The following is an 18,391-nucleotide window of genomic DNA, read 5'->3' on the forward strand; positions in this document are numbered from 1 at the left end:
TTTCACATTTGAAAAAATATTTTAAAATAATATGTGTGTGTGCGTGTGCACGAGCACGCGCGCGTGCAAGGATGCACACATATGCACAGGTGTCTTCCCAGGTCAGAAGAGTGCACCAGACTCCATGGATCTGGAGTCATAGATGGTTGTGACTTGCCTGGTACTGGGACTTGAACTTGAGTCCTTTGCATTACCCTCTATTCATAGCTTGAGTCCTGCCCTGTAGCCCAGGCTGGTCTGAAACTTACTTTGTAGTACAAACTAGCCTGCAATCCAGGCTGGCTCAAACTCACTATGTAGTTCAGACTGGCCTCCAGCTCCCCGTTGTCCCCCTGCCTGAGCCTCCTGAGAGCCGAGATTGCAGGCATGCATTATGCCCTGCCTTGCCAGGCTGTGAAAACACCTTAGGTTCTCTCAAAGTCAGCTTTCTCCCACCCCACTTAGCCCAGTGAGAGTTGCAGCTGCCGCCCTGGGTTCCCACAGGAACCCCCCTGGACGCCAGCCCCAAAGCTGTGATAATTGCCATGTTGTAATTCTTTAATAAATGTCTGTCTCCCCATCCCAGACCATGATCCCCAGAAGTCCTCCTCACATTATAATTTCAGCATCATTTAATCATCCATTGTGCATGTCCCCAGGAAATTCCCATGAGGTGGGAGGAATGGCTAGACTTCAGTGGGGAGATTGTGAAAAGAAGGGGGAGGGAGGGAAAAAGGCCCCAGACACCCTTACGGCCATCCCAACAGGATGCGTTGCTGGAGGAGTGTTCACCTCCCAAGCACAAAGCCCCTGGCCTCCATCCCCAGCCTGGAATAGCTTGAGAGTGCAGGTGTTCACCTGAATCCCAGGATATGGGAGGTGGTCAGAAAAGGACCAGAAAGAAGTTCTAGGTCAGGCCAGGGAAATAGCTCAGTTGGTAAAGTTCTTGTCTTGCAATCTTGGGATCCTGAGTTCCATTCCCAGAACCCTTGTAAAACTCCAGGAGCTGGACTGCAGCTCAGATGCAGAGTGCATGTGCCATGCAGGGAGCTCTGGGTTCCATCCCGGCATTATGTAAATAGGGTGTGGTGCTGCGAGCCTGGAATTCTAGCATTTGAAATGTGGAGGCTGGAGGACCGGAAATTCAAAGTAACTTTTTGTTTTTTGTTTTTCAAGACAGGGTTTCTCTGAGTAACAGCCTAAGCTGTCCTGGAACTCGCTCTTGTAGACCAGGCTGGCCTCAAACTCCCAGAGATCTGCCTGCCTCTGCCTCCTGAGTGCTGGCATTAGAGGCGTGGGTCACCACTCCTGGCTCTGTGACCAGCCCGGATACACTGGACCCTATCCACCAGGCCAGAGTTTTATAACCAATAGAGATGAGTTTGGACTCCCTTGGCCTAAGTGATCCTGTGACCACCTGTGAATACTGTCCTTCTCCATGTGTGATCTGACATCCTTTTATCCTTCCCCCTTTAGGGAAGGGCCATAGTGATGGGGAAGGTTTTGCTGCTGGGACTTGAGGGGAGTCGGGAGGGTAGGGGCAGTATGCTCTGAGATGAGACTCTAGCAGATTCAGGTCACCGAGGGAGTGGGAGAGGGAGCGTGTGTGTATTCCCGAGCCTCGTCCCTGGGTCGGGCTGTAGGGAGGCCAGCGATTGTGTCCAGGAGAGTGCTGTGCACATGTGCACATGCGGAGATTACATGCTGTACAAGCTCAGCTCAAGACAGGGATTGGCATCTGACCCATTCATGTGTTTGTTGTGATAATTTTCAGGCATGAAACAGGTACTGAGAAGTGGAGTCTGTGTGATGGCGCACACCTTTAATTCCAGTACTTAAGAGGCAGGGCCGGTGGATCATTTTGAGTTTGTCCAGCCAAGGCTATATAATGAGCCCCTGCTCAAAATGGAAAAAAAAAGTTTAAAAATTGTACAGTACACAGGCCCTCCAGCAGAGGGCAGGAAAGGGTCTTCTACTGAGCTGCAGGGAGCCAGTAAGTGGTTTTTTTTTTTTTTTTTTGCTGGTGTTTTTTCTCCCTCCTGAGACAGGGTTTCTCTGTATTGTTTTGGAGGCTGGCCTCGAACTCACAGAGATCCGCCTGCCTCTGCCTCCTGAGTGCTGGGATTAAAGGTGAGCGCCACCAACGCCCGGCTAAGTGGTTCTGTGTTGTGTTCCCTTTCGTACTATACTTGGTGACCTTCAAGGGTGTGGCGGTAGATGGACTTCACCGTGGAGGATCAGGATGGAGCCTGGCCAGAAGGAGCTGCACCATTAATCAAACAACCAGAACCTTGTGGCAGGGGTGAGCCCTGCCCAGCCTTGCTGGGAAGGCTGGTCCACCTTTTCTACGAATGTTTTGAGCCAGCATTTTGCTCTGTAGCCCTGGCTGGCCTCCAGCTCTTGAACTCCCTGTCTCAGCCTTCCATTGCAAGGATTACAGGCATGGACAGCCACACCCCTCACCTGGGCTTCTGACATGGGACGCTGCCTTCCCTGGGTGTTCGTATGCTCGGGTTTTCTGTGCAGCCTGTTGGCCTCTGGCCTGGACTGTCTTCCTTGCCTTTCTTTTTTAAAATTATAAGTGGTCCTTTGCTATAAATGTTTAATTAGATTTATCTGTGTGTGTGTGTGTGTGTGTGTGTGTGTGTGTGTGTGTGTGTGTGTGTGCATATGCAGTGGTATTGTGTGGAGCAGTCAGAAAACAACCATGGAGTAGTCAGAAAACTTTGTGCAAGGATCGAGACTTTGTACAGCTGTTCAAGGCCCAGTCCATCAGAGGCTGAGCCTTCCTGCTGCCACACAGGCCTAAAAGTTTTCATCTTGGAGTGACCTCTTTTTTTGACCAATTCATAACACAGAACACCGGACAGGTGATATTTAATACGTGGTAAGTACTGGATCAGCAATAATGATTGCTATTGTTTTCATAATGGATTTGCTAGGACTCTTGCATGTAAAGAGTCAAAATAGCCTAAGCAAGTTTTTTTGCAAGTTTTATTTTTAAGAAGGATTTTATTAAGCTGGGCGTTGGTGGTGCATGCCTTTAATTCCAGCACTCAGGAGGCAGAAGCAGGTGGATTTCTGTGAGTTCGAGACCAAGCCTGGTCTACAGAGCGAGTTCCAGGACAGCCTCCAGAACAATACAGAGAAACCCTGTCTCGAAAAATCAAAAAAAGGATTTTATTTTTTGTTGTATCTATGTGTTTGTCTATGTATGGCATGTGCCCATTAGTGCTGGTACCAGAGGAAGTCAGAATAGGGCACCAGATCTTCCGGAACTGGAGATGGTTGTGAGCCACTTAACATGGGTGCTGGGAACTGAACTCAGGTCCCCTGCAGGAGCAGTGAGTATATGTTTCTAACTGCTGAGCCATCTCTCTAGCCCTGGGAATTTAGATTTTTAAAAAACTTAGAGCCGGGCATCTGGGCTTTAATCCCAGCACTCAGGAGGCAGAGGCAGGTCTACAAAACTACACAGAGAAACCCTGTCCGGAAAACAAAACAAAACAAAAACCCCAAACTTGCATTACTGGGCAGTGCTGCAGTCATGGGGCACAGATGAAGGTACAGTTTAGATGATACGTCTGACTCTCCTCCATCTCTAGCTTCATGCTACAGGCCTCTCCACGTGGCAGTTAACATAGTTACCGCCTGCTCGAACATGTTCTACCTAGCAACTGCATATGGAAGCCCCAAGGAAAACTCTGGTCGGTTCCCTTTTGCCAAAACAGTGTGTGAGCAGACAGGAAAATATTGTGAACCAGTAAACTATGTTTGGAGATACGTGAACATCGGGAAGGGTCAGTGCCTTGGCTGCAGAGATGAGGAAAATGAACACCATAGGTTGACGCCTCCATGCACCGCCCAACTGGGACAGCTGGAGCCAGGCTCCCATCCTAGTAGGGGAAAACGGCCTCCTGGGGGCTTTTGTCAATGATGCCGGGCATCTTTATGTGTGCATGCAATTTCTCAGTCAAGTAGCTTATGCTCATTATAGAGGACAAATTGAAGCATGCCCAGAAATTGAAAGTCCCAATCCCTGCAGAGCTCAGGAACTCGGCAGTTGTTCTTGCGAGCTTCTTGCTGCACCTGCAGTCTGTTGGCCTGATTGTCAGAAAGCACCTGGAAAGTGTGAGAGCCACTTCCTCACCTCCAGCAAGACGACCCTCTGTGTCACAATGCTTTCATAGTTTACATTGTCTTGTCTCTTGAACAGGTGCAGCTTTATTTTGCTGTAACCGTATCGTGGAAACGCTCTGGCCTCATTAGTCGGCCAGCGGTTCCTGTCATTGCACACATGTGGTTTGCATCGCTGGGGCTCAGTGCTGAGTGCGAGGCTCTCCAAGTCCCGGCTTGCTAGGCGGCTCTTGTGCTCCCAAGGCTGCTCACTTCTCACAATATTCACAGGTAGAATGCAATGGGCCGAGGCTGCTCACCTCTCACAATATTCACAGGTAGAATGCAATGGGCCGAGGCTGCTCACCTCTCACAATATTCACAGGTAGAGTGCAATGGGCACCCTTTCTTCTTCTGTCCCTCAAAGTCAGATTCCCAGGATCCTTGTTTTCACAGCAAGCACTTCACCCAGTCATCTCCCCAGCCCTGACCCTGAACTTTGGATTCTCCTGCCTCTGCTTCCAAAGTGCACTGCAGGTGCCCGCCACTCCATCCTGTCCCTCTCCCAGTGGGTCATTAGAGATTTGGTGTCAGCCGAGAGCATTGTTTCTTTTGGAAAAGGAATTATTGGCGAATACACTGGAGGCTCCTCCTGGGGCTGTCAGAGCTCTGTTCTTGCAGTATCACCTCAGTGGGGTTAGGTTTATTTTAGTAATTTTCATTTGTGTGTGGGAGGGGCGGCTGCAGGTGGTTATGGTGATCAGAAGAGGGTTTCCATCCCATGAAACTGGGAGTTCTGGGTGGCTGTGAGCTGCCTAATGTGGGTGCTAGGAATTGAACAGAAGGCTCTTAACCTGTAAGCCATTTCTGGCCACATAGGTTCATGCTGGAGGCAGAACAAGGCGCCCACTGTTATTGGTGTATGTCCTAGCAACTTGGAGACTCACAGGACGCATCTCACCCAAACACCCCTTCAAATGCATCAGGCCTTCCCAGATGTGTATATTTACCCGCTGTTATCTGCCCACACTGCCCCAAGCCCGAGACTCTGTCACCTCGCCCCAGCCTTCCTAGCACTCATTTCGCTTACCCTGTCCATATTAGCTATGACTCAAAGGTGTTCCCCGAGTTCCCACTGGAAACCTAGCAGCGGCTTAACTGACTTGCAGCGTGAGGAGGTGGGACCTCACGGATCCCATTCATCATTGGGAGGAGTTGCGATAGTGGGGGTGCTGGGGACCTTCTGTTTGAAGGGTTGGACTCTTATCTGAGTTCTTCCTGAACGGCTCAAAGCCATCACAACACTTGGTTATGAGAGGACTTGGCAAACCAAGAGGTCTCATGACTGGGAATTGCTTGGGCAGATGGTTCCTCCAAACAACTCCAGATAAGAGGTTTTGGTACATGGAAACTGACTTGCTCAGAGATGTAAATTGTGCAACAATAAAAAGCAACAGCAGCCGGGCGTTGGTGGCGCTCGCCTTTAATCCCAGCACTCGGGAGGCAGAGGCAGGCGGATCTCTGTGAGTTCGAGGCCAGCCTGGACTACAAAGTGAGTTCCAGGACAGCCTCCAAAGCCACAGAGAAACCCTGTCTCGAAAAACCAAAAAAAAAAAAAAAAAAAAAAAAAAAGCAACAGCAGCAGTCAGTTCACAAGAAGCTGGCCCCCTGGCTGCTCTAAGCCAAAATTCATTATGGAGTGACCCTAATTCTCTCACAGACCTGGGCAAAACACAACAATGACAAGGTGCCGCCGAAGAACTGGGAGACATCCTCTCAGGTACCAAGTTTTTACAAACCTTGATTCTGGTCTTCCAGCCACCAGCACTGTAGGGAACTAACTGTTGTGTGGATTCTGGTCTTCCAGCCACCAGCACTGTAGGGAACTAACTGTTCTGTGTATGAACTAAGTTTATGGTTGTTTGTTAGAGTAGCCAGAACAGGACCTATTCACTCTCCACAGCCCATCCCCCGTTCTTTCCTCTGAATCACACAATCCCCGTCTGAGAGCAGGAACTGCCTGACCAGCAGCTGATCAAATGTGTAACCAGGATGAGTGGGAATGCCAACACTTAGATCAAAACTTCAGTCAGAGAAACAAGGCCCCCCTTCTCACACACACACACACACACACACACACACACACGCACACACACGCACAGACACAGGCACTCACATAGACACTCACACACACACACACACACACTTTTTTTTGTTTTTTTGTTTTTCAAGACAGGGTTTCTCTGTATTGCTTTGGAGGCTGTCCTGGAACTCGCTCTGTAGACCAGGCTGGCCTCGAACTCACAGAGAACGCCTGCCTCTGCCTCCCGAGTGCTGGGATTAAAGGTGTGTGCCACCACCGCCCGGCGACTGAGCCCTTCTTAAAGTATCTTTTTTCATATTGTGTATTCATGCGTGCCTGTGATTGGGTATGTGCACACAAGTACAACTGCCCTCAGAAGCCAGAAGGTGGCGTTTGATCCTCTAGGGCAGGCGTTACAGGTGGTTGTGAGCACCAGACGTGGGTGCTGGAGGCTGACCTTGAGTCTTTCTCAAGAGCATCTTTCCCGTAACTGCACCCTTACCCCACGATGTGCCCTGCTGCCTTCAGTACTCTGAGTACACTTGGGTTTTTTGTTTGCGTTTTTTGAGACAGGGTTTCTCTGTGTAGTCCCAAATGTTGTGGAACTCACTCTGTAAACCAGGCTGGCCCTGAACTTGAGATCCACCTCCTGAATGCTGGGACTAAAGGTGTGCACTGCCGCTGCCACCACCTGGCTACCTATACTCTTTGTAATCCGCCTGTCAATTTCTTTGACTACTAGTTCCAGAGGGCAGAGATCACATGCAGGAAGTTAAACACTGCTTGAAAGAAAATACTCAACATCATGGCCAAAGGGAAGCCAGGTTCCCATGTCAAATGCAGTCCCAGCCAGGGGACCCCCAAGGAGGGGAAAGCCTTAAAGAAGGGAAAAAAGGCTTGGCATAGGGCTGGAGAAAGGGCTCAGAGGTTAAAGAGCACTGGCTGCTCTTCCAGGGGTACTGAGTTCAATTCCCAACACCACACGGTGGCTAACAACCATCTATAATGAGATTTGGTGCCCTCTTCTGGCGGGCAGAACACTGTATAATAAATGAATGAATGAATGAATGGGCATGCCTTTAATCCCAGCACTTGGGAGACAGGTCTGGAACTACATAGTGAGACCTTGTCTCACTTTTAAAATTAAAAATAAGTGTACATAAAGCATCCCAAATGTGTTAAGTACTGATTGCCCACACCCATAGGATTCTCTTGTGTTTAATGTGATGGGGCTGCTCAGTGGGCAGAACGCAAAGCCTGATAAGGAGACACTAAGGAGGATTCTAGTGGTAAGGGTGTAAATAAACCAAGAGTTCCAAAAGGAGAGATTCTCGCCCTCTGGGCTCACTATTAATATGTGGTGGCCTCAGAATTTCCTGTGGCAGAAACAAGTATGGCACCCGTCAGCTGAGAAAACTCCTGTGACCAGGGCCGGTTTGTTTCTCATTGGGGACACCGGGAGAGGTGGGGCAAGGGCAGTCCTATCAGTGCCTGACATAATGACTACAGAGTGGAGTAGCCAACATTCCTGCAAACTGTCATAGTTTTCACCAGCAACGTCTTCCATGTATGCTGCTTCCATGTATGCTGCATCTCGATTTCCTAACTTCCCCTGCTGTTAGGAAAATATACTTGTGAATCCAGATATTTGCAGTCATTAATTCCATGGCAAACCTGGTGCTTTTATATGTAATAGTTTAAACAGAGGAAGATTATGGAAAGCAGTAGCATGTGAATATGAAATCCTCTGAGTTCCAAGTATGGAAGGTTATGAGAAAGTTTTAGCAATCTGCAATTAGAGAATTACTTTATGAATTTGTAAGTGGAAAAAAACCTAGAACAAAGCAGAGACGCAGGGGAAGAAAAAGGCCAGGTATTTAAAGAGTAAGGAGTTGAACAAAAACTGGAAAATTGGACAGCTTTAAAAGCCATGTATGAGCCGGGAAATGGTGGCGCAAGCCTTTAATCAGGCAGATCTCTGTGAGTTCCAGGACAGCCTCCACAGCCACAGAGAAACCCTGCCTTGAACAACCCCCCCACCCCGCAAAAAAAAAAGCCATGTATGATAGTGAACACTAACCACAATGAACAAGTTACTAGTTTTTTTTTCTTTTTGTTTTTCGTAACAGGGTTTCTCTGTGTAACATCTCTGGCTGTCCTGGAACTCAGTTTATGGACCAGGCTGGCCTCAAACTCAGAGATCCTTCTGCACTGCTTCCCAAGTGCTGGGACTAAAGGCATTTGTCACCACGCCCAGCTTAATTTTCATCTTTAATATAAAAGTGTACTTGTGCAATATAGTTAAGACACTCATCCATAGTTCATCACCAGTGAACACTTCCTATGTGTCAGGCATCAACTCTTAAGTGCTTGAAATTTATTTACTCCTTACCATAGCCCTGAGGGATGTGAATATTATACCCATTTTATAGATGAGAAAACAGAAGTATTGAGAAATGGTTATGACTTTCAGAAGGCTGACAACTGGCATTCAATTTAGGCAGACTGGATCCAAGGTCTACTGCGAAATCCTGATATTACATACACAGCTTTTCGGTGTGTGTGTGTGTGTGTGTGTGTGTGTGTGTGTGTGTGTGTGTGTGTGTGTGTGTGTGTGTTTTCAAGACAGGGTTTCTTTGTGTAGTCCTGACTGTCCTGGAACTTACTTTGTAGACCAGCCTGGCCTTGAACTCACAGAGATTCCCCCTGCCTTAGCTTCCGAAGTGCTATGATTAAAGGTGTACACCACCACTGCCCAGCTTCTTAATTTTTCTGTTTTGTGTAAATCAGCAGTTGAAACCTGTGGGTTTCAACCCCTTTGGGTGTCAGATGACCCATTCACAGGGGTTGCCTAAGACCACCAGAAAACAGACATCTACATGAGGAACTGTATTAAAGGTTCTAAATGAAATGACTTTGTAAATGCTGTTTCATCCATTTTATTAGGACTTGCTGGGAGAGGAGGTTTGCAACGTGTTGGTTTCAATGGCTGACTTCATATGAATGCCTTCACATGTATGGGACTCTGCCGTCGCTAAGTGGCTCTGGGCAATGCTACTTGTTACTTTACAAGTGTGCAGTTGCTGATGTTTGCTAAGAGCAGAAGAGCTGTGAAAGACATTGTGACAATCTTGACAATGTGGTTTCTCCTGGGTGTGAATTCTCTGGTGCTGACTGAGATGTGTGCTTAAGCCAAAGGCTTTACCACACACATCACAGGTATAAGGCTTTTCTCCACTGTGAATCCTCTCATGCTTCTTTTGATTTGCTTTCTGGGAAAAGGCTTTCCCACATTTGCTACATGTGTACGGCTTCTCACCAGTGTGAACTCTACGGTGAAGGGTTAGGCAGGAGCTCTGGCTGAAGGCTTTGCCACATTCCTGACAAACGTAAGGCTTTTCCCCAGTGTGAATTCTCTGGTGTCGGATGAGTTGGGCACCCAAGATGAAGGCTTTCCCACAGTCACCACATTTGAAGGGCTTCTCCCCTGTGTGAGTTTTCTCATGCTTAGAGAGGCTTGAGTTCTGACGAAATGTTTTCCCACACACACTACACTCTAAGTGTTGCTTTTCAGTGTGAATTCTCTGGTGCTGAATAAGGTAGTTACTCTGCTTAAAGGCTCTGTCACATCCACTACATTTAAAGGGTTTCTCCCCAGTGTGAGTTAGCTGATGTCTTAAAAGCTGGGCACTCTGATTAAAGGTCCTGTTGCAGCTGTTACATTTAAAGGGCTGGTGCTCACTGACAGAGGTGTTATGCGTGGGTTCCTTGGGGTCAGTGCACTCTTCTGGCTCTGCCCCAGCATGGATGCTCTGATGGCAAGGGAGCTGCATACTCTGGCTGAAGGCTCTCACACATGGGTTACACTCAGAGGCTGTGACCTCGGTGTGGCTCTTATGCTGCCCTACATATCTGTTGTGGTTGAAGGCTTTTTCACACTTGTTATATTTAAAGCATTTCTCGGTATGCCTTGAGTTCTGACCCAAAACCTCGCTTACGTTTTCCTTGGTGTGGACGCTCAGGTGGCAGTTTAGAGTTGAGCTGCAAATGAAGTGTTCTCCACACTGCTGGCATTCATACAGGGGCTCAATGGTGTGAGCTTTATGGTGCTGCGCTAGTTCTTCTGTGTGGCTGAAGGTGCTCTTGCACTTAGTGCAGCCGAAGGGCTTTTCTGTGGCATGAGTCAGCTGGTGTCGGAGCAAGCGGGAGGGACGGCTGAAGCTCCTGTCGCAGTGCGGACACGGGTAGGGTCTGTAGCCTGAGTGGATTCGCTGGTGCTCATGGAGGTGTGCGCTGCGGCAGAAGGCTTTCCCACACTCAAGGCATTTGTGAGGTTTCTCTCCGCTGTGAGCCCTCTGGTGGATCTTCAGGGTGGAGGAGTGGCTGAAGGCTTTCCCACACTCTCTACACTTGTATGGCTTCTCCCCCGTATGAACAGCCTGGTGCTCAATGAGTGATGACCTCTGATTAAAGATCTTTTTACACTCGTGACACTCAAAGACAGTTTTTACAAAATGCGTTTTTCGATGTTGGATGAAATGTTTCTTTATGTGGAAGACTTCAGGGCAGGTAGCACATTCATAGAGTTTCTGAATATGGACTTTCTGGTGTCCAGCTAGATGAAAGGCCTGGCTGAATGTTTTCCCACATTTCTTACATCTGTATAACTTAGTGTTTGTAGATTGCTGATGCTTGATAGGCCGTGGACGAAGAACGAATGGACTGTCACCACACTGACTCTTATGCAGTTTCTTTTGGTTACTACCATTACTAGTAGGTGGTTTTTCTTGGTCCCAATTTTGAATTTTACACCATTCTGCGGAGTTAGAATCTTTACTCTGCAGCAGCTTTTGTGGCTCACCATTTTGACTCTTGGATGGCTTTTCTAGGTTATCACATTGAGTTTTACACAGGCTTTCTCCAGTGTGAACCTTCTGATGCCACTGGAGGTACATATTCTGACTAAACCTTTTCCCACATTCTTGACACACGTAGGGTTTGTAGCTTGTTTGAGTCGGTGGACGCATGAGAAAGAAAGCCCCCTTGCTGAGCTCAGTCTCCTTCTCTTGCCATGAAGGGGCATTATCCCTCACATGGATAATCCAGTGCTGGAGGAGGTGGTAACTCTGACTGAAGCTTTTCCCACACTCGCTACACTTAAGTAGCTTCTCTTCTCCCTGGACAGAGTCCTTCTGGCTCTGTTCTAGGTAACAGCTGAAGTCACTCCTGGATTCCTTCAGTGTCACTGGCAGAACATCAGACATCCCAGCATCCTCTCCTGTGGAAAAGAGAGGCCCAGGACTGAGGCTGCTCTCAAATTCATGACTCTTGCAATCTGTGGGGCTTTCCTTGTTGGTAATGTCAGATCTTGGAAGATTTTCTGGATCTCCAAGCAAACTATCTAACCAGTTCTCATCTATACAGGCTTCAAAGTTCAGTTCCTCAGACAATGTCTCCATAATCTGAGAGAGGCCTTCTTCCAAGAAGGCCTGCTGTAAAGGAGAACTCTTGGTCTCAGTCACTTCTGTAAGAAAGAGAGAGAGTGTAAAATTCCTTCTGTTCCCTGGGTCAGTGGGACAACCATGCTGTGGGCTAAAAACAGACAGGAGAAAGGGCTGGATTCTAGCCTGTCAATGGTGTCCCATCTGGAAATGGCAGAAAGTAAGAAATGGAAAGCTCAGAATGGTCACACAGGGAAGCTGAGGCCTGTAAGGATTCAGCAGAGAAGGAAAGCCTTGGCCATGATCATCATCATGGAACTGAGTTCACTAAAACATCTTACAGGCATGTCTCCTCCCTCCTCCTCCCTCTATACCACACAGTATCAAAATGTTACTCAACATATCCTGGGGCCTTGACGACAGGAACATCTTCCACATCCATCCAGTCCTCCACCCTAGAACCCTGGGCCAACTCTTACCCAGGCTGAGGCACTAATTTCTTTCAGACCACCTAGGAAATATCTCACCCCTCTTCTTTTCCTGTCTCTATCATCATCAACTAAAAATGTGGCCCCAGGTTCCTTGTTGGCCTCCCACCTCTTAGGGGAGGCTGCATAATAAAGAGCTAACTACCCACCCTGACCACACCCATTTTCACTGCTCTCTCCACAATGCTGTTGTCCCCTCTCCCAAATCCTGTACCATTGTCACCTTCTTCCAAACCTTCTACCGTCTGGTGGCTCCCCATCCACTGAGCACCTCAGAGGCTGCTCAGTGTCTCTTGGCCTGGGCATGACCTTTACAAACAACAGCTTTCAAAGCCATGTCTTGTCCTTGTGGTCATGTTGCTCTCAGCCCACACTGCTGTCTTGCTTCCTCTTCACCAGATCTTTGTTCATATTGTCCCTCCTGCATAGAGCACACCAACAAGGATCAGGCCCCTCTCATGCTATGAATGATAAGGGGTCCTGGGAAAAAGGTCGGTCAGCTAAGGGCTTCAGGGAAAGGCACAGCGGTAAGGAAGCACAGGTGTTAATACTGGAGACTTGCACCATGTGCATGTTTGGCTGGCTATGCTTGGAGATAGCCTATATGATGAATGAGAAAAAATGGAACTCAGAGCTGAGGAGCACGCACCCAGGATGTTTACCATCAGGGAGCACCAGCACAAGCAGGAGGCTGCAGAGAGCTCACATTAATGACCTCGCAGGTGGCAGTAACCAAGGAACAGGGCTGTGGATTGTCCACATGGATGGAGCTAGACCTGTGGTCTCTAGTTCTGAGTCTTCCTCATGGTGACAGAAGATACTGCATGAAGGCTCTGTTGTCTTGGTATTTTCCCCGGGCTCTTTCTTCCATTGCAAACCGTCCCATCAGGGCCATCACACAGTATAGGAGCTGCCTGGCACTGGAAATGCTAGAGCAGCTATGCCTGGCAACATTAAGCCATGATCTTGACTTACTCCCAAACACGGCTGTGCCTGAGTCAGGAAGAAGGAAGAGGAGATAACCCAGAAGCCATAAGGCATGGGGGTGCACAAACTGACTTGGGAATAGAAAGCATCCCCTTGTGGAGGCTTGAAGTAAAAAGGCCCTGGAGAGGCACCAGGATGCCTGTTCTGAATGCAAAAGAAGAGACACAACAGGCATGCCACAGTGAGGTCCCCTCTAACATGGACAGAGGGCATCAAGATGAACAGACATGCCAGGGGCTGGGCAGGATCTCAGAGTCAGATAATGGAGGGTGCATGCCTCTCACTCACCAGTATCAGTGGCTTCCAGGCCCCCTCCTCTGACTGTAGCTTCCAGCTCTTCCCTGATATCTGGTTGGGAAACCAGGCTGGGTTTTGGAGGGTCTGCAGAGAAAGAACAATCCTGTCATCAGTGAGGATATGGAGGACATCCAGATGTTCAACAGGAACTTTCTGGCTTGAAGGTCATTCAGATCTGTGTAGGAGTCAAGGTCAATGCACTTCTTACTCTGGGCTGCAGCTTAAGAACTGAAAGACACTGATAAGCGTGGGAGCATCCTGCCACTGAGCTATACCTGGTCTAGCTCTAGAGTGCTAGCACCTAGCCCTAACCCATCCTTTTTTAGCAGATACGTTTTGTTTCTCTTGTTACCCTATATGTGAATCTTGCCTGAGTTTCCCAAGAATGCAAAGCCTATACAAAGCTTGGTTGGGGGGCAACCCAGAAAACCAGTACCTGCTGAATTGAGAATTTGCACTTGGCATTGTCCATTTGGAAGCTCCCTCAGGATGTTTTGAAGTGTAATTGGAGAACAATAAAAGAAGCCCTGGGCTAAGGGAGAGCAGTTGAGTCCTTATAGGCTGGATCCACTCTGTAGCCTAGAAAGGCTGAAGTCATTCTTAAGGTGCCTCTGAGTTTTATTTCCTTGGACCTTCGTGAACCCAACACCCGCTCCTCGACAGATGTAAGAGCTTCTGAGGTGCTTCGGTAGCGGCACACCAGGTGTCAGGTGAGAACAGCTGCCCCAGCATCATAAAAAATAAGGGAGAGGGGTCCCAGTGCATGCTGTCTTTTACATTTTTTTTTATTGAGATAAAAGTTCTCTGGTGTTTCTTGGAAACTGAATGACTAATTAGAGGAGATGAAATGAGGAAGGGTTGGTAGCAGTAGGGAGCTGGTGCTGGATGGAGGCCATGCAGATGTGCATTGGGGTAGACGCCTTCTGCCTTCCTACCAGCAGGCTGCTACACAGGAAGTGGATTTGGCAGTCTTGGCTGCTCCACGAGAGTCACGCTGGCACAAGTGAATTGGGAATGATCCTGTATTTTACACTGAAGACCTGCTTTCCTTCTGAGACTCAGGAGGAATGACCCCATGAGCAAATTCCTTCTCACTTTCTGACTTAGTAGGACTCTACTGCTAAGATAAAAAAAACATGACCAAAAGCAACTTGGGAAGAGAAGGGTTTATAATTCTCAGGTCACACTCCATCACTGTTGACAAGTCAGGACAGGAACCTAACGGCAGGTGCTGATGCAGATGCCATGGAGAAATGCAGCTTACTGGCGTGCTCTCATGGCCTCATCCTGACTCCTTATAGTAGCCAGGACCATCAGCCCAGGAGTGACACCGCCAGTAATTAAGAAAATGCACCATAGATCGCCTGAAGGGCAACCTGGTAGGATCACTTCTCAGCTGAGGCTCCCTCTTCCCAATGACTCCATCTTGTGTCAAGTTGACAGACACTAGCCAGCTCTCTTGCCATCCATGTGACTTCACAGGGCTCTGACAACCTGTGATTTGCCCTACTATAGTGAGTTACAACTGTTGAGTTTGACCACAGGCTGAGACCTCCAAGTACTCCTAGTGAATCACTTACGCTGGGATGCTCCTGGGGAGCACAGCTGGGAGGACTTTTCCTCTCTGAAGTTGTTGCAGAAGACCTGGCAAAGAGGGGAATGACCAGGGAGCTGAGCGGGAGGTCTGCAGGCGCAGAAAGCATAGGGTAGGGCCTAAGCAGAGCGACTTCTATTGCAGAGGATTTGTTTGCACTGTGTAAGATGTGTTGCTGTGATTGGCCTAATAAAGAGCTGAGGGGCAACAGCTAGGTAGGAGAGAATAGGCAGGGCTTCTGACGAGAGAGGAACTCTGGGAAGAAGAGAGGTGGAGATACACAGAACGGCAGAATGTAGATGAAAAGAAACATGCTAATTTGAGTAATAAGAGCTAGTTGGGAAGAAGCCTAAGCTAAAGGCCAAGCTTTCATAGTAAGTCATTATTTGCCAGCTGGCAGCCAACAAGGTAGTCCAACCACAGACTTCCAAAGCTTACCAGTGCTCATCAGGCAACATCTAGTGAAAGAACAGATACCAGTCCCTATGCCATGGATGACACAGCAAGTAGTTAGACCATGCTGGAGCCACAAGAGAATCCAGGCTTAGTGGGATTGTGTTTTCTAATGGTGCTGAGCTGTCTGGGCAAAGGGGAGAGCAACACAGGACCCTGAACCACCTGCCCAAGGAAAGACACTGAGTTACAAGCAGGGAAGGGAAGGGTTAGGCAAGATGCCCGGCAGGGACCACAGCAGGTTCCTCAGGCTCAGCACTGTCGGCTCAGGGCAGGATAAGCCTGTTACAGGGCTCTGTCCTGTGCGCTGTGCATTAGGTGACAGCATCCTGTGGACCGGATCAAGATGACACTCACTGAGCAGGAAAAGGTCCTGGCAGTTGCTCAGTGTCAAGTCCCAGAATGGGTCTCTCTTATTCAGCTCCAGCTCCAGTTCTTCCCAGTCTTCCAGGGTGAAATCCATGGCAGTGTCCTTGAGGGTCACAAAGTCCTGAAATGAAGCACACTGCCTGTCATTCATCAGGCCTGACCAAGACAAGAATCACCCTGTCAGTAAAGATGTAGAGCCTTGGACAAGGGACAAAATGTCAAGTCACATAGGGAGAATGAAATCCACGTCTGCTGACCCCAAAATCTGTCTACTTCTTAGTTTAAGATTTTGTTGTTTTTTTGCCAGGTGGTGCACGCCTTTAATCCCAGCACTTGGGAGACAGAGGCAGGCGGATCTCTGTGAGTTCGAGGCCGGGCTGGTCTACAGAGCAGCCTCTAAAACAATACAGAGAAACCCTGTCTCGTAAAAACAAACAAACAAACAAAAAATCTCAAAGATTTTGTTGTTTTCGACACAGGGTTTCTCTGTGTAGCCTTGTCCCTGTCTCAAAAAACAACTCAAAATAAATAAAAAATACAGATCTGGAGCTCAGTGACTGAGAACATTTACTGCTCTTGAAGAGGAGCCATGTTTGGGTCCCAGCACCCACACAGTAGCTCAAAACTGTCAGGGTCAGAGCCCTTCTATCTGTGGGCACCAGATACACGTGGTACACATAAATACACACAGGCAAAATACAGAGAAAATGAAAATAAACCCTCAAAATTTATATAGAGCAGTGTTTCTTCAACATGTGGGTTGTGACCTCTCTAGAGGGTCAATCAATCCTTTCACAGGGATGCTTAAGACCATCAGGAAGATATTTACATACAAATCATAACAGTATCAAAACTAAAGTTATGAAGTAACAAAAATAATTCTATGGTTGGGGGTCACCACAACATGAACTGTATTAAAGGGTCGCAGTGTCAGGAAAACCAGTGCTACAGAGGTATTACTAGACGTTGTTTTTACAGAGGCCTGTGTACACATGTGGCCAAACAGGCATCCATCTGACTGTATTCTGCTCTTTTATGCTTTGTAACTTGCTTTTCTATTGCTGTGATAAAACATCATCACCAATATAACTTACAAAAACATTTAATTGGGTCTGCAGTTCCAAAGGATTAAGGTCCATGATGGTGGAGTGAATACATGTGGGCAGCAACAGCTGAGCGCTCACACATCTCAAACCCCAAGCAGGAGACAGAGAGCACACTGAGCCCTGACACACCTTCTTGAATAGGGCCACACCCTAATCCTTTCCAAATAGTTCCACTAACCTGAGAACATGTATTTCAACATGAGTCTGCAGGGACCATCTCATTCAAACCATCACCCTGACTACCTATATTTTGGATGTGACACTTCTTTCCTTTTGCTGTCCCTCTGCCCCAGGCATTTCCCGTAAAGTGGGAGACTGCAGCAGAAAGTCTGAAGTCAAGGCCATCTCGAGCTACATTGTGAGGTCCTGTCTCAAGGCATCTCTCCCTCCAAAGACTGTTTGCCAGTCACAGAGTGCTGCTTTTCCTTTGGGAGTGATTCGGTTCAGAAAAAGGGACTTCAACTTACCTCAGCCATGGTGGCCTGCTTCCAGGAACCTCTTTTAAGCTCCTCCTCCTTCCCCTCCTTGTTCCCAGCTAGCAGAGCTGCAGAGGAGCTGAGAGAAAGTCTCCCATCCTTCTATGGCTAATATCCTGTTCATGCTGGATGAGTCTCCAAAAATATTCCAAAATGAACCTGCTGTAAGGACCACCACGACAATTGTATTTACTGAAACTATGCCACCCCTAAATTTCCATCATGCTTCAGAACCTGCAGAGCAACTCCACAACCATTCCTAACACTTACTAGAGATATATTTTGGGATCTGACAAGAAATCTCTCCTTGGAATCCTTCCATTTTGCTTACTGCCCTGTCAGAAGCCTGTTAGACAGGGCATGTTTTTAAAGTATTTGTTGAAAGCTGGGCATGGAGTGCATGCCAGCCCTGCTCTAAGGAGGCTGAGGTGGGAGGACTTCTAGTTTAAGATCAGCCACAGATACATATCAAGACTATGTTTGAGCAGGGCATTGGTGGCGCACGCCTTTAATCCCAGCACTTGGGAGGCAGAGGCAGGCGGATCTCTGTGAGTTCGAGGCCAGCCTGGTCTACAGAGAGAGTTCCAGGACAGCCTCCAAAACAATACAGTGAAACCCTGTCTCAGAAAAAAAAAAAAAAGACTGTTTTTTGTTTGTTTTTTAAAGGGGGCTGGGCAGTGGTGGCGCATGCCTTTAATCCTAGCACTTTCAAGGCAGAGGTAGGCGGATCTCTGTGAGTTCTAGGCCAGCCTGGTCTACAAATCAAGTTTCAAGACAGCCAGGACAGTTACACAGAGAAACACTGTCTCAAAAACCAAAACCAAAAAGTGGGTTGTACATAGTAGCGCACACCTTTAACTCCAGCACTTGACAAATAGAAGCAGATCTCTCTGAGTTCAAGACCATCTTGGAAAGATAGATGGCTTACTGGACTGGGATTTGACTCCCACCTCCCAAGGGGTGGCTCAAAACCACCCAGGAGGTCAAATGCCTTCTTCTGGC

At 48.0% G+C, this 18,391-nt stretch overlaps 2 protein-coding genes across 4 annotated transcripts in view; one reads left to right on the forward strand and one right to left on the reverse strand.

Moving 5' to 3' along the window:
* Nucleotides 1-17,566, forward strand: part of Izumo2 (IZUMO family member 2) — a 32,839-nt gene extending 15,273 nt beyond the window's left edge. The window contains exon 6 of one of the 2 annotated variants that reach the window (XM_040735996.1): nucleotides 17,207-17,566. In XM_040735996.1, the coding sequence (XP_040591930.1) occupies nucleotides 17,207-17,418 (212 nt within the window). In that variant the 3' untranslated portion in view covers nucleotides 17,419-17,566. The remainder of the gene's footprint in view (nucleotides 1-17,206) is intronic. The other variant, XM_040735997.1, reaches the window with a different exon arrangement.
* Nucleotides 9,102-17,513, reverse strand: Znf473 (zinc finger protein 473). 2 transcript variants are annotated; one of them, XM_021235770.2, is made up of 4 exons: nucleotides 17,381-17,513; nucleotides 15,796-15,928; nucleotides 13,383-13,475; nucleotides 9,102-11,702 (listed from the first exon to the last, which is right to left on the reverse strand). In XM_021235770.2, the coding sequence occupies exons 1-4, from the start codon at nucleotides 17,387-17,389 to the stop codon at nucleotides 9,121-9,123; spliced, it is 2,817 nt and encodes a 938-aa protein (XP_021091429.1). In that variant the 5' UTR covers nucleotides 17,390-17,513; the 3' UTR covers nucleotides 9,102-9,120. The 2 variants fall into 2 exon arrangements, with proteins under 2 accessions (XP_021091429.1, XP_012979676.1); XM_013124222.3 differs by having other exon boundaries at nucleotides 11,672-12,528.
* Nucleotides 17,567-18,391: the final 825 nt, after the last annotated feature.

The sequence above is a fragment of the Mesocricetus auratus genome, unplaced genomic scaffold, assembly GCF_017639785.1.
Source record: "Mesocricetus auratus isolate SY011 unplaced genomic scaffold, BCM_Maur_2.0 Super-Scaffold_100054, whole genome shotgun sequence".
Classification (NCBI taxonomy): Eukaryota; Metazoa; Chordata; class Mammalia; order Rodentia; family Cricetidae; genus Mesocricetus; species Mesocricetus auratus.